At 33.8% G+C, this 16753-nt stretch overlaps 1 protein-coding gene across 2 annotated transcripts in view; it reads right to left on the bottom strand.

The window, feature by feature from the left end:
• Positions 1-2275: 2275 nt before the first annotated feature.
• Positions 2276-16753, bottom strand: part of dennd3a (DENN/MADD domain containing 3a) — a 36290-nt gene continuing 21812 nt past the window's right edge. Inside the window, exons 18-25 of one of the 2 annotated variants that reach the window (XM_051137259.1) lie at positions 15568-15697; positions 13481-13585; positions 10144-10283; positions 9569-9729; positions 7883-8022; positions 5754-5872; positions 3875-4009; positions 2276-3794 (exon numbers count right to left, since the gene is read on the bottom strand). In XM_051137259.1, the coding sequence (XP_050993216.1) occupies positions 3591-3794; positions 3875-4009; positions 5754-5872; positions 7883-8022; positions 9569-9729; positions 10144-10283; positions 13481-13585; positions 15568-15697 (1134 nt within the window). In that variant the 3' untranslated portion in view covers positions 2276-3590. The remainder of the gene's footprint in view (positions 3795-3874; positions 4010-5753; positions 5873-7882; positions 8023-9568; positions 9730-10143; positions 10284-13480; positions 13586-15567; positions 15698-16753) is intronic. The other variant, XM_051137260.1, reaches the window with a different exon arrangement.

The raw sequence follows: 16753 nt of genomic DNA, 5'->3' as shown, positions 1-16753 counted from the left end.
ACTACTGAAACACAGTAATAATAATTTAATTAGAAAGGTTATATTGACCAATTAAAGGAGAAGTCCACTTCCAGAACAACAATTTACAAATAATTTACTCACCCCCTTGTCATCCAAGATGTTCATGTCTTTCTGTCTTCAGTCGTAAAGAAATTATGGTTTTTAGGGAAAACATTTCAGGATTTTTCTTCATATAATGGACTTCATTGGTGCCCCCATTTTGAACTTCCAAAATGTAGTTTAAATGCAGCTTTAAAGGCTCTAAACGATCCCAGCCGAGGAAGAAGGGTCTTATCTAGCGAAATGATCAGTCATTTTTTTCAAAAATAAAAATTTATATACTTTTTAAGCACAAAAGCTCATGTAGCACAGGCTCTCGGATGCGCGTCCACGGGTCGTTCTTGAACGATTCTTTCATTTTGAACGAATCTTTAGAGTGACTCACGGAGAACGAGTCATCTCGGGGAGTGATTCGTTCAGTCGCGTATGCGCAACATCCTATTAAGTTCTGTACTGGAATTGAGAGGATGCTCACTGCAGAGCCAAATGGGAGGAGCTGGAGCTCTAGTTCCCCCTCGCTGGAGGTATTGGGTGGAGATAGACACCTAACCACACCCTAACCCTACCCCTTACCCTATCCTAAACATAACTCCACCCATTAGTTCACACAGAGGTGGAGCTGGACATCCAGAGAGGGGGAGCTGAAGGCCATTCGGCTCTGCAGTGAGCAGTACTTGCTGGAATTAGTTCACCTGTTTCGAGTCTTCGGGTTTTTCGAGTCGTTCGTTCATTTTATTGGGCTGTCACGTGTCACGTGATTTTGCTAAAATTAATGAAATGACTCGAAAAAAGATTTGTTCATTTTGCTGAACAAGACTTAAAGGTCCGAGTCGGTAAAATGATCCGAACTTCCCATCACTTCTACGAATCACGTCTAAGTTCATCGTCTGTGTACTCCGGCTCAAAAAGGTAGAGTATGGCAAAAAAAACCCTCCATCTTATTTTCTCCTACAACTTCAGAATCATCTGACACGTTGTACCTTTGTGTCTGTAAACAGCGTTTGACTTACTTGCACTTTCTTAGTCTTTGAGCGTTTGCTTTGTAAACACTGGGTCTGTAGATCCGCCTACGTTCCGCGTGACCTTTCAACATGATTCAATAGTATGTCATGAACGCGCATGCCAGAGCCTGTGCTACACGAGCATTTATGCTTACACATTTTTATTTTTTGAAAAAAATGACCGATCGTTTCACTTCTTCTAAGACCCTTCTTCCTCGGCTGGGATCGTTTAGAGCCTTTGAAGCTGCACTTAAACTACATTTTGGAAGTTCAAAATTGGGGGCACAACTGAAGTCCATTATATGGAGAAAAATCCTGAAATGCTTTTCTCAAAAACTTTCTTTACGGCTGAAGACAGAAAGACATGAACATCTTGGATGACATGAGGGTGAGTAAATTATTTGTAAAATGTTTTGGAAGTGGACTTCTCCTTTAAGGATTCATTAGTTTGAATATCATAATATCATAATTTCTTAGTTGATAACTCATTAATACTTTATTTTTGACAAAACATCCAATTTCGGGCGTGACAGTAATGCATTGGTAGTGATAGTGATCACATTACATTAACTTGCAAACTAAAACATTACTAAAACATACTAAAATACAAAAAAAAATAATAATAAATTGCATAATTGTACTAAAGTTTAGTTTATTTCCCCCAAATATGAGGAATAATGATATGTTTTGGTTGTGACTGTTTCAGTAGTGACAATTTTGTTGGATAACACCCTAAAAACAAAGATGTCACTAATGAAACTTCATTAAATGTTTCAGAAGTGACAATTTTATATACTTTTGAAGCTAGTTCAAAGATGCCAATCAGCACATGGTGTGCTAACACAGTTCTGAACAGTTGTACACATATAAAAACTAAATGTAATGGAATAACTTCTGCTTAATTGCAGAAAAAGGTGTTTGTGACGTTCGTTAAAGTTGTACACAGATTTTTCAGACTTTTGAACACATTTACCTCAAAATGATAAGGCCTATTTGTTCAAAATATAGCTATGAAAGAGAGTGACACAGGAATATTTCCTGATCATAAATGTAGGGGTGTAGTTAAAATCAGTGTCTGCTAATGGACTAAAACATACACTGTTTAGGTAGTGACATGAAAAATGCGGGACACATTTTTTTTTAACATAAAAATATATTTTAGCTTCACTTTTTAAAAGAATCAAAAAGATATTTTTAAAAACAACAATTTTTTTTTTTAAATTTAGGGTTTAGGGTTCGGGAGACCCACCTCCTAATTAAAGTATCCACTAAATGATTTTAAATATATTAAGCTTACTAATATTTTAAATATTATTGTGGGTTTCAATAGATAATAAAAGGATCTTAGTAAACATCTAAGATTTGAATACTTACATGCTTTTTAAATGTTTTTTTTGGACAACAGTTTGCACCAACTCTGTAAAATAACCCATATAATGTGCACTAATTAGTATTTTATTGAGTCAATCTGAGAGAATGAAGTATCAAGGATGAGAAGCTGTAAAGACAAGAAAGAGAATGACTCTGCTGCCCTCTGGTGGTGAATCAAAGAACAATTACAACATTTAAGTCGAGAATTTTATGTATATTTATACAATAAATACACAAGCTTTTGTTAATTAAATCTAAAATGATCATCTACTCCCCAGTCTTCAAAATGACATTTATAAACAAATGCAGAAGTAAAACGCTTCAGTATAAACCATTATGGCCATTAAAAATGAGTTTTGCATAGATAAATGCAGATATAAACTATTTACAAACGCTCTCTATATGAAACATATGCATGCAGATAGTTTTTGCATCATTATGTTAAATGGCATTGAAAATTCTGACTCTTCAGTGAGGCTTAATGTTCTTTCACGCACAATGTGTGCATCCTGAACTACTATTGTTATAAAAAGACAAGTAGTGTTGGACGGTAAAGTGCATTTTCACACTTCTAAAATGCCACCCGGTGTTCATTATTCAAAGATGATCAAATAATCAAACAATTATCCCTTTACAAATTCATTAAATGTGTCAGATGTGAGTTTTCACATGTATAAAATACATGTACTTCATAAACTGGAGTGCTAGGTGAAGCGAACTGGCCTTAAGCGCAGTAAAAACATCTTACAACAGGACGTTCTTTTACTGAGCACTAATAAACATTTACACTGGCACGATTCATCTCCATTAGTTTGCTGTTTTTGGACTTGAGCTCAGTAGGAAATCCTTCATCATAAATCATATTCCAACACGAACGAGGTACATAAATACTGATATAACACTGAGGAATTCATAATGTAGTAAAAGTCTCTTCTTGTCTCAGGTAACAAGCGAATTAACACTTCAGTGTGCATATGAATGTGAAAATGTGCATGTTTTGGCTGTAAATGTCCCGTTTTTCATCTGCAATTCTACATTTACACAGTGCATTTGTGCTCCAAAATGCATTTTCCTCTTATATTTTGAGATATGAGAGCAAATATGTTCCATAGCATCTGTTTGCAAAGTCTGAAACGGATCACACGCTCCTGCTGGTTTCTACTCAACTTTCCAGATGCCGATTTTGCCGTCGGCCCGCGCGGCTCCGCTCAGCACGTAGCGATGTTCGGCTGAACACAGAGTCTGAACGCTGTCGTCGTGCGCCATCAGCTCCTTCTCCACCATGTGTCGATCCGTGTTCACCACGTAGATCTTCCCTCGGGTTTTCCCCTCGGGGCTGCGGCCGTGACAGCCCACCCATATCTGAGACAGAGACAGATTTTAATGGCATTCTGTATCTTCTGCTTATGCATGCTGACAGATACGTGTGAGTCGGGTCTCACCTGGTTCTTGACTTTGATCATGCAGACGACGCCGGCGCAGTCTTGGAGATGGATTCTGATGAAGCGTTTGTTCAGGTCTTTGCAGTCCCACACACACAGCTCACCTGCGTCTGCGAAACCCCCCCACAGCTCCGACTGAAATCATATTAACATTACAAGACAATTAATACTCAGATTCGTGAGTATTATTTCATAAGAAGAGACGGGCACTGTCTGTGGCTGCTCAATTATTACAAAACACAATTATTATAATTATAATAATGAGATCACATTTACTGTATTTTACATTATTGCTCAATTTGGAAGCAAATTCATGCATTTATTGAACAAAAAAAAGTACATTTCTTTTCACTATATACACTACCAGTCAAAAGTTTTGAACAATAGGATATTTGATGTTTTTTAAAAAAGTGTCTTCTGCTCACCAAGCCTGCATTTATTTGATCTAAAGTACAGTAAAAACAGCAAAACTTTGAAATATTTTTCTATTTAAAATAACTGCTTTCTATTTGAAAATATTTAAAAATGTAATTTATTCTTTTGATTTCAAAGCTGAATTTTTAGCATCTTTACTCCAGTCGCATGATCCTTCAGAAATCATTCTAATATTCTAGGATCTTTCTATTCATCAAAGAATCCTAAAAAATGTTCTCAACTGATAATTAATAGTAATAATAACAAATGTTTTTTGAGCAGCAAATCAGCATATTAGACTGATTTCTGAAGGATCATGTGACACTGAAGACTGATGTAATGATGCTGAAAATTCAGCTTTGAAATCACAGAAATAAATTACATTTTAAAATATATTCAAATAGAAAGCAGGTATTTTAAATAGTAAAAATATTTAATATTACTGCATCAAATAAATGCAGCAAAAGAGACTTAAAAATATTAAAAATCTTACTGTTTGAAAACTTTTGACTGGCACTGTATATTACAAATGTATATAAATAAATTAAATAATATACACTTCTGTTAAAGGTTTGGGGTCAGGATTTGTTTTGAAAAATTCATACTTTTATTTATTTATTTAATTGATCAACAGTAACAGTAAAGACATTTTTAATGTTACAAAATATTTCAAATAAATGCTGTTCTTTTTCAACTTTCTATTCATCAAAGAATCCAGAAAAATAAAACGTATCACTGTTTCCATACACATATTGGGCAGCACAACTGTTTTCAACATTGATAATAATCAGAAACGTTTCTTGAGGAGCAAATCAGCATATTCAAATGATTTCTGTAGAAAAAATGTGACACTGAAGACTGAGTAATGATGCTGATAATTCAGCTTTGCTTCACAGGAATAAATTACATTTTAAAATATATTTACATAGAAAACTGTTATTTTAAATTGTAATAATATTTTAGAATTTTACTGTTTTTACTGCATTTTTCATCAAATAAATGCAGCCTTGGTAAGCAAAAGAGTTTCTGTTTTTCAAAAACATTAAAAAAATCTTACCTCAAACTTTTGAATGGTAGTGTATAAATATATAAAGACATTTAAATACAAACGTAAATAAATAATTTAACTATGTTGCTTAACTATGTTAAATCTTAACTAAAAACAAAATTATATTAATTTTCCAGACCCTAGCGACCACTCAGCAACTTTTTCTGAATCTCTTTTCTTGGAAATGATCAAAGCTGGTCCCATCACAGCTCATCAGAGCAGCCAGAGACCCATTAAAGCAGCCTCACACGTGTGATCCATTAACTGCTTACTCAAAGCGGCTCTGGTGGCCGCACTAATGAGTGCTGAAGCCCAGCTGGATGGACACGCAGAGAACCGGATGAGCTCACGGCCTCATTCTGAATGAAGGTGAAACAGAGTCTAGCCATGAGGAAATGGAAAAGTGGGTATTTTTACCTCGTTAAAGAGCAGGAAACTGCTGAAACCCCTCGGTGAACTCAGCAGGTGATCTGGAAGAGACACCTTACGATGAACCGTGCCATTCCTGCGCACTTCCAGCAGACAATCACGCCCACCTTTAATACAAAAAAATCAGTTATGCACTGAAATTAGTTCATTTATCCAAATAAAAAACAAATGAATTGCATATAAACATTTGAATTGCACATGTAGCTTTTTTTAATGATATTGTGTTCCTACTCCAATTCATTTAAACAGTAGCTTGAACAAACATACATTAAATAATCAAGATACCAGTTTAAGAGCCTGTGCACCTGGGCTCCCCACCACGCGTTGGCTTTAGGAAAACACCGAACGGTAAGCAATATGCATTTAAAGTGGTAAGTATAGGAGGAATATGTCAATTATAGTCAATTACATGTGCCAAACTTCCTGCCGCCAGCTGGTGGCGCAATGACTATAATTAAATATTTGGCTGTAGATGACTTTTATCAAACATATGAAGTTTGGTGCAGATTGAACATGTCTGAGTTAGTGCAAAGCATGACGTATCCAGCTGCCAGCAGGTGGCGCTATGATTATAACAGTATATTGGCTTTTAGATATGTTTAGGCCAGGACTGTTGTCGAACAGGTGAACTAATTTGATTTGAATAGATAGTCTTTATTAATCCCATTAAGTTTGGGGCAGATTGGACATTGTATGGCTGAGTTATAACAACTCCCTTTTACATGGTAAAAAAACATCAATAAATCTCTATGAGGAGTTTGTTAGAGCATAAAACATGCCACTTCCTGTTGCCAGCAGGTGGCGACATGGACATGTGTTCAGGACAGAACTCTTAGCAAACGTGAATTTTGGTGCAGATCGGACACTGTATGCCTGAATTATAACAACTTCCTGTTTCATGGTGAAACATCAACATTTGTCAGGCCACCACGGATACGCCCTTTAACGAAAACTCTAGATCTTCGCAATTTGACATCACAAAGGGCTTTAGATTACACCGACCAAATTTGGTGTTAATGTGTTTAAATCTCTAGTAAAAGTTTGTTTAAATACAACACAAAAAACAGCACAAAACTTGCAGGGAAAATTCAAAATGACAGACTTCCTGTTGGGTTTTGGACTTCATACCAAGGGACTTTTTTATAGGTATTGGTGTGTTACATGTGTCTACCGTAATGTAATTTCGTACATGTACATGAAATGAAGAAGAAACTGAGCAATTCTAGTAGGGTCCTCGCACAACTGGTGCTCAGGCCCTAAAAATGCTTTAAAAATGTTTTGGTTGAAACTGAAAACTGATTTTCGATTGCCAAAATTTCACTGCACAAAATGCTGGTACAATACAATGTAAAAGTGCATTTGTAGTAGGGCTGTTCGATTCCGAAAATTTTGGAATCGATTCCGATTCCTGGTTCTGGAATCGATGGTATCCGATTCCAAGAATCGATTCCTCGCTGTTGTTTTCGATCCTTTTTCGATTCTTGTTTTTTTAGATTGGTGGAACCTAATTTCGCCATGACTGAAGGATATAAAGGTCTTAGAAAGTAACCTTATCATAATATGAAGCTTTGTTTTTAAAAATTATGATACATTTCTGTATTTAAATTATAATTTTGTCCGCATTGCCCATGAAATTGCCCGTTTAGCAGTGGACGTGCATTTATTGCATGAATGAAACAATATAAGCCAGTTCCACCGTAAAATAACTTCTGAATCATTTTTGAACTTCATTAAAACAATCTATCCGAAAGAACCTTTTCATGGAAATGAATTCGACTTTTAATCACTATTATTATCGGAAGGCTCCATCCTCAAACTCAAACGTGCTCAGTACCGTCTCTTCTCATTCAGTTTATTTGCGTGAATCGACGTTCAGCAACGTTTGATGACAGCAGCCGAGATAGGCAGCCTTCGCATTATGCAGCAGTTCGTTTGACAGGCACCCATATTTAAGCTTTGTTAAACTGAAAACGGCTCTGAATGAGGAGTCTGATCCCTGACGGAATCGATTCCAACTTTTGGAATTGACTGTCGATTCCTAACTCCTCGGAATCGAGGAATTCTTTTTGGAATCGATTCCCAGCCCTAATTTGTAGCAGTATGTGAAGCAGACTTACAACACCACAGCATGCCGTTATGGATCTGGATGGACTGCAGTCTGTCAGACGAGACTCTGAAGTGTCGTTTGGCTTGCAGCGATGAAACGTCCCACACGATCACACTGCCATCTTCACTGCACGAGTACGCCACCGTCTGACTGTAATGGATAGCAGGTCAAAAATTCAGTTTGCATTAATGTCTAGATTTGGAAAAATGTAGCAATGGATGCTCTGCAGTGAATGGGTGCCGTCAGAATGAGAGTCCAAACAGCTGATAAAAACATTGCAATAATCCACAAGTCATCCACACCACTCCAGTACATCAATTAAAGGAGAAGTTCACTTCCAGAACAAAAATGTACAGATTTTTTACTCACCCGCTTGTCATCCAAGATGTTCATGTCTTTCTTTCTTCAGTCGTAAAGAAATTGTTTTTTGAGGAAAACATCAGGATTTCTCTCCATATAGTGGACTGCTATGGTGCTTCAATTAGCTTCAAAGGGCTCTAAACGATCCCAGCCGAGGAAGAAGGGTCTTATCTAGCGAAACGATCAGTCATTTAAAAACAAAAATAAAAAATGTATATACTTTTTAACCTCAAATGCTCATCTTGTTTAGCTCTGCCATGCACATGGATCCTCTGTGTAATCCGGTTCAATACGGTTAGGTTATGTCGAAAACCCCCCGTCTCATTTTCTCCTCCAACTTCAAAATTGTCCTACATTGCTGCAGAAGTACCCGACCCAGTGTTTACAAAGTGAATGTGCAAAGATTAAACACCCTTTACCAAAAATGGTAAAACAGCAATGTAGAACAATTTTGAAGTTGGAGGAGAAAATGAGACGGGGGTTTTTCGACATGCCTTAACCGTACTGAACTGGAATACACAGAGTTAACACAAAGCTAAAAACTATCATTTGAGGTTAAAAAGTATATAAATTGTAAATTTTTTTTTTTTTTTTTTTTTTCGAAAATAACTAATCGTTTTGCTAAATAAGACCCTTCTTCCTTGGCTGGGATGGTTTAATAGCCCTTTAAAGCTCGGGGGCACCATTGAAGTCCACTATGTGGAGAGAAATGTTCCTCAAAAAGCATAACTTCTTTACGACTGATGAAAGAAAGGCATGAACATCTTGGATGACAAGGGGGTGACTACATTATATGTTAATTTTTGTTCTGGAAGTGAACTTCTCCTTTAACATCTTGAGAAGACAAAAGATGCATGTTTTTAAGAAACACATTCATCATTAAGGCATTTTTTAACCTTAAACTGTTGCTTTCAGCTAAAATATGAGTCCATAATCCATAATACTGCTTTCTCCAGTGAAAAAAGACATCTAATTTGAATCAAGAGAGAAATATGCACAGAAAACAGTCCAAAACAAATATGTGGGTGGATTTTAATGTGAGAGAACAACATAAGACAGACTTTTTCAGAAGCGTTATTATGGAGTATGGAGTATTTTGGTCAGATTTAAAGTTAAAACACCAAATAATGGATTTGTTTCTTACAAACACACAGCTTTTCATTTTTATAAGATGTTAATTGATGGACTGGAGTGGTGTGGATTACTTGTGGATTATTGTGATGTTTTTATCAGCTGTTTGGACTTTCATTCTGACGGCACCCATTCACATCCATTGGTGAGCAAACTCATCTACATCTTGGATGGCCTAAGAGTGAGTAAATTGTAAAACTGTTACCTGAATTTGTCAGTTCGCTCCTCCAGGGCGAGTCCGGTGACCTCACCGCGATGCTCCGTCAGTTGTTTATTGCAGGAAACGCTCCGCGGGTTTATGATGTAAATGAATGAATCCTTTGAGCCGATCCACAGCTGATGCTGGTTCACTGCCAGCATGCAATTCTGTCAGAAGTAAAAACAAGCATGTGTTAATACAGTAAACAGCAGGGGGCAGCACTACTATGAGAACTATGAAGTGCACTAATATCTTCCATGACTACATGCATCCCGGTAATGTGGAGTCACACATAATGCAAAAATTAAATTAACATGCTTTTTTTATTACATTAATGACAAATTTGCTACATTGTCAACATTACACCAGAAATGTTCTTTGGCAGGTTTTCTGAGATTAATGAAACATTAAGAGCAAGAAAATAAAAACAGCAAGGCTACAAGACGAAATATGTCTGATTTCCTTCCCATAATCAGTCTTTAATTGTTGATAAGAAGCTGATATGTGTGAGGCAAGGAAACACATACAGTAAATCATCACTGAAGGTCATTTTATTGATCCATCTAGAGAGTGTTTCTCACCAGACGGGACTTTCCCACTTGAACCGAGTTCTGCTGCATGGACCAGCTGGCCGCGTCGAAGACCAGCACCTTCCCGTCGCTCAAAGCACACCACAGCTTTGGGTTCCCACCGCCGTCCAGCTCAGAAACGCCCAGCTGACCTAAAAAACACACCAGCAGTGCTTACAGGATGAGTCCCTCATGAGGCTTGCATAACAGTTCAGTTTCCTTCAGAATGGTGGTAAAATCCTCCCTGCTGTGTCACAGACCCCTTAGCACAAAAACTTTCCACATCTGTGCTAAATGTTTCCACAGTCGGTTCTGTGACGCATAATAAGGTGTATCTTACAAAAACAAGACTAGATCTTTTGTTCTCCTGTTCTATCACTTATCTGAGATGCTGTTTATGCCCTCTGTTTATTTTTTTTTGTTACTAATAGTAGCAGTATTTATTTATTTATTTAAACACTATTTTATTCTATTTGTTATTCTGTATGTTATTTACTGATAAAATGAATAAACATTTATTAAAAAACATGACTATATAATTAAAATGGATAAAAAATTAAAATTAAAATAATAAATTAAAATTAAATTAAAATTAAAAAAATAAAATTAATATTTAGAATAATAATAATATTAAATATAAATGAGAAAAAATAATTATTTGTACCCTCATTCTGCACCCACAGTTTTTTTTTTAAATGAGCATGAATTAAAGGCAGTACAACATTATATATAAATGTTTTGCAAAATGAATAATATATCTTTTTTTTGTATTAGAGTAATGACTCCTGTTCTCTCTCTTAGGTAAGTTGCTGTTTATACCCTCAGTTTATTTACTTTTTTATTATTACTAGCAGTATTTATTTATTAAAATATTATTTTATTCTATTTGTTATTTACTGTTAAAAACGAATAATCATTTATTTAAAAACATGACTATACACAGCAAAATTTAAATAAAATAAATTGATTATATAGAATAAACATTTTTAAAATAAATATGATATATAATTATATAATTATATTTAATTATATATAATTAAACAGAAATTAGAAAAATATATAAATTATATATCTAAAATTATAGATAAACATGTTATATAATAAAAAAAATTAAATAAAGCTTACTTTTACGATTAATACTTTTTGGTATTGTGGTATTCTCATAACTAATAACCACATTTGTATCCTCATTCTTATTTATGTAATACAAATACATTTTTTTAAATGAGCATGAAAGTTATGAAAATGAAAATTAAAGGCAGTACAACATTATGTATAAATGCTTCACAAAAAAAATAATATATCTTTTTTGTATTATAGTAATGACAATTTTGGTGGGAAATATGCATAAAAACAAGACTAGATCTTTTGTTCTCCTGTTCTAGGAGAGTTGCTGTTTATACCCTCTATTTATTTATTTATTTTTTTATTAGTAGTGGCAGTAATTATTTATTTATTTAAATATTATTTTATTCTATTTGTTATTCTGTATGTTATTTACTGGTAAAAACAAATAAACATTTATTAAAAAAAACATGATTTTAATCAATAAAATGAATAAAATGAATAATACACACACACACACACACACACACATACACACATATATATATATATATATATATAAATTAGAAAAAAAAATATATATCTATATAATTTTAGAAATATATCTATAAAACAACAATTATAGATGAACATATTATATAATGAAATATTAATTATTTTACATTTGTACATTTGTACCCTTATTCTTATTTTATGTAATAATATATATACATACATTTTTTTTTTTTTTGTTTTTTTTTTTTTTTTAATGAGCATGAAGATGAGATGCTGTTTATGCCATCCGTTTATTTATTATTTATTAGTAGTAGCAGTATTTAATTTTTTAAAATTTATTTTAAAAATCTTTTATGTTATTTACTACTAAAAACAAATAAACATTGATTAAAAACATAACTATACAGGGAAAATTTAAATCAAATAAAATGTATTATACATTCATACATACATACATTATATATATATATATATATATATATATATATATATAAATGAGAAAAAAATATTAATTATATATCTATATAATTACAGAACTATATCTATACAAAAAACTTATATATAAACATTATATAATTTACAAAAAATGAATTAAATTAAGCTTTTTAAACCCTTTTTTGGTATTGTGACGTTATTCTCATAACTAATAACCATATTTGCCCCACTCGTTCTTATTAATGTAATACATTTTTTAATATTTTTTAATATATATATATTTTAAATGAGCTTGAATTGAAGGCAGTATAACATTATGTATAAATGATTCACAAAATGAATAATATATCTTTTTTGTATTATAGTAATGACAGTTATGGTGGAAATCATGCATAATTGTCAGAAAGTAAATTTCAATGCTCCTAAAAACAAGCTTTCTTTATGCAAAATATACAACTCCCTACTTCTTACTTTTGCTTTTGTGGTGTAATATGACCCATAAATGTTGATGCCAGGTTTTATGAGATCTTTTACAGTTTATCGCTCCTCAGACGTGGGAAAAAAGCATGTGACTTTTGCCATTACGTTCAGCTAATCATGAGCAGGACAGTGTTTTCACGTTACGCAACAGAAAGACTGAAGTATCGGGATTCTTATCGGAGTCATACGACGAGTCCTCATTGATCTATGGCTGATAGCAGTGAAAGCTAACAAATTAAAGCACATTTGACACAGATTATGCCGTAGTCCTGGTCTAAATTCACACTGACTTTTATAGAGACAGAATATCACAAAGATTTGAAGCTGCAGGACTTATTTTACATGACAGTAGGGCTGCCAGCATGTTTATGGCATGAATTTGATCTCTTGTGGTTTTTAATGTATTTTGACAGAGGTTCAGGAATCTAGTCTCTGAAATCACACTCAAATAACCTCATAGATCCTTTTGTGTTTTGCCCAGTTCATTTATAGCCACTCTGAGAAAATCTTAATGACATTAAAGAGTTATGACTGTCCCAGTTGAGCCCAGTGAGGGGAAATATGTTGTCACACACTGTAAGGAAATAAATGTGCAAGGAAACTCTGCCCTAGGCGGTTTCAGCAAAACTGATTTGTAAACCTGTTCTTCTCCATGCTTGCAGGACGATACAAAAACACATTACCCGCCTGCACAACACCAGTGACATGTCTGTGGACATACCAGGTGAAACTGGTTGATCTGGGTGAGAGAAACTTGAAAGCGAAACCCACTTCGATATGAAACAAATATCTGTTTGATTTTGCCCTTTTTTTTTTAGTCAAATAAATACCTTTCTTTATTCTGCTGAACACAAAAGATGCTCAGCAGACTTACCAGGCGTGTAGAGCAGGACGTCCACCGCCTGAGGAGTCTGGTCCAGAGACGGGTTGATCTTGTGTTTCAGGGTCTCAGATGTGGTTTTAGGGACCATCATGGGCACTGTAATAAACCCACAGACAGTGGTAATTTATCACACACTGTTAGTGATGTGTGCAATGCAATTTGTGCAACTTGCTGTTTTTAGGTCCAACTAATGCCTTCAGCCTGCTCGTTTATGGGAAATAATCACAATCAGGATTATTTTGGTAAATACTGAGATCACAGACAGTGATTAATTCGTAGCCACTTCTGAGAATAAAGTCACATTCCACCACATTAAAGAGCATGAAAAACACATTATTGCATAGTTTGCATTTCACTATAAAACTGACAGATTTTGAAAGCTGCAAAAAAAAACTTTGTTTTAAATTAAAAGTACCAAAAGCACAAAGCTTGTTGCTATTATTGGGTAGCTGGCACACTACAAAAAGGCCTAATGAATCCAATCAAAAACATAAAATATTATTTCCAAACATACTGTCCCTGTGAGCATAACACATGGTCTCAAAACATTCCGACTTGATTCTCGAAACATTTAGACTTTATTCTCATAATTTCAACTCTATTCTCAAATTCCACCTTTATTCTTGAAACATTCTGACTTTATTCTCGAAACATTCCGACTTTATTCTCAAAACATTCCGACTTGATTCTCTAAACATTTAGACTTTATTCTTATAATTCCAACTTTATTCTCAAATTCTGACTTTATTCTCGAAACATTCCGACTTTATTCTCGAAATATTCCGACTTTATTCTCGAAATATTCCGACTTTACTCTCGAAACATTCCGACTTTACTCTCGAAACATTCCGACTTTACTCTCGAAACATTCCGACTTTACTCTCGAAACATTTAGACTTCATTCTCATAATTCAGACTTTATTCTCGAAACATTTAGAGTTGATTTTCAAAACATTCCAACTTTATTCTCATAATTCCGACTTTATTCTCATAACTCTGACTTTATTCTCGAAACATTCCGACGTTACTCGCAAAACATTTAGACCTTATTCTCATAATTCCAACTCTATTCTCAAATTCCACCTTTATTCTTGAAACATTCTGACTTTATTCTCGAAACATTCCGACTTTATTCTTGAAACATTCCGACTTTATTCTTGAAACATTTAGACTTTGTTCTCATAATTCCAACTTTATTCTAGAAACATTCCGACTTTATTCTCAAAACATTCCGACTTTATTCTCGAAACATTCCGACTTTATTCTCATAAGTCCAACTTTATTCTCAAATTCCGACTTTATTCTCAAAACATTCTGACTTTATTCTCGAAACATTCCGACTTTATTCTCGAAACATTCCATCTTTATTCTCAAAACATTCCGACTTGATTCTCTAAACATTTAGACTTTATTCTCATAATTCCAACTTTATTCTCAAATTCTGACTTTATTCTCGAAACATTCCGACTTTATTCTCGAAACATTCCGACTTTACTCTCGAAACATTCTGACTTGATTCTCGAAACATTCAGACTTCATTCTCAGATTTTTCAAAATACTACGATTTATTTTAACGTGGCACTAAAATGCTGTCATAATATTAATATTAATTTATAATTATATGCATTAATCACAATTATTTACATTTTTTTTATTTACTGACAGCACTAATTTTATATATATATATATATATATATGCATATGTGTGTGTGTGTGTGTGTGTGTGAGAATTTAAATAAATCATTTACAAATAATTAAGATAATCTATGTTATAGCGCACTTCCACAACATACTGAAAACTTCTAAACATTTTGGTTGTTGGAATTAAAACTAAACAAAACGAGAGCATTACTGGAAAACTGAATGTGGTACATCAGTCGACAATGCTGATTGTCTTGTTTTCATAGTCACTGGAAGCCAAAATCAGATATAATCAACTTACTTCAGACTTAGAGCAAACACAAGTTTATTACTGTAAGTGGTGCACGTCCAGCCATAAACTAAAAAGCCACAGTATCCATCCAGTAATCTGGAGGCAATGAGGTTTTTCAAATTAGCACTTGTTGAGTAATACACACCCTCAGACTTCTTCTTGTCAAAATAGGCCAGTTTGGTAGCAGCGAAGATGGCCTTCTGTGACTGGAGGCTGCTGACCACTGCGTCCATTAGCAGGGCGTTAGTCAAGGCCTGCTCCATGAACTGGGGGTCCTGTGGGACACACATCACAGCACACATTCACACGGGTCTACATACTCCTGACCCTCAGGACAAGAGCTATTAATGTCACCGCACTTCATGTCTGAGGAACAGCAATTTGAAAACTGAGAACGACTCCACCCGAAACTGAGCTAAACTCAGACGCCTCACACTGAAACCTGCATTCAGTCTGCATTCAATCTATTTTAAGCTATGTTCTGGTGTTTTCACTGTCTCGGGGCGATCTGGTAATGCAACGTCTATCTAAGCCACTTTTTCACATTGACATAATTTCCAGTTCTGATAGAGAAAGTTTTCACACTTTCAGACAGATTTGTAACAAGAAGCATTAATAAAAGTGTTGTTCAATAAACACAGATTTTACAATCTCCCAGCAGTTTTCCACCAAAATAAAAGCTTGAGGTTTTTAACCTTTTAAAGTGAAGGATTTAAGACATAGTAACACTGCAACTGATGCTAAAATTATTTTATTATCATTATTATTCTTTTTAAATATTTCTTTATTTATTCCAAGAATTTAAGATATATTAGCACTCTAACCTATGGTAAAACAAAACTATTATTAATATACTTATTAAATATTTATTTTAATATACCTATCAAATGTTTATTTATTTATTCCAAGAATTTAAGATATATTCGCACTGTAACTTTGGCATATATATATATATATATATATATATATATACACACACTTTTTTTTTTATTCTTTTGACACATTTATTTATTTTATTCCAAGACTTTAAGATATATGAGCACTGTAAATTAGGGTAAAAAAAAAATTATTATTAATATACTTATCAAATATTTATTTATTCCAAGAATTTCAAGATATATTAGCACTGTAACTTAGGGAAAAAATACAATTATTATTACTATACTTTTTTAAATATTTATTTATTTATTTCAAGAATATAAGATATATTAGCACTGTAACTTAGGGAAAAAATACAATTATCATTAATATACTTTTTTAAATAATTATTTATTTACTGTAAGAATATAAGATATATTAACACTGTAACTTAGGTTTAAAATAAAATTATT

The sequence above is a fragment of the Labeo rohita genome, chromosome 19 (genome assembly GCF_022985175.1).
Source record: "Labeo rohita strain BAU-BD-2019 chromosome 19, IGBB_LRoh.1.0, whole genome shotgun sequence".
Taxonomy (NCBI): Eukaryota; Metazoa; Chordata; class Actinopteri; order Cypriniformes; family Cyprinidae; genus Labeo; species Labeo rohita.
Note: the sequence above shows the minus strand (reverse complement) of the source record. Positions and strands in the feature narration are given on the sequence as shown.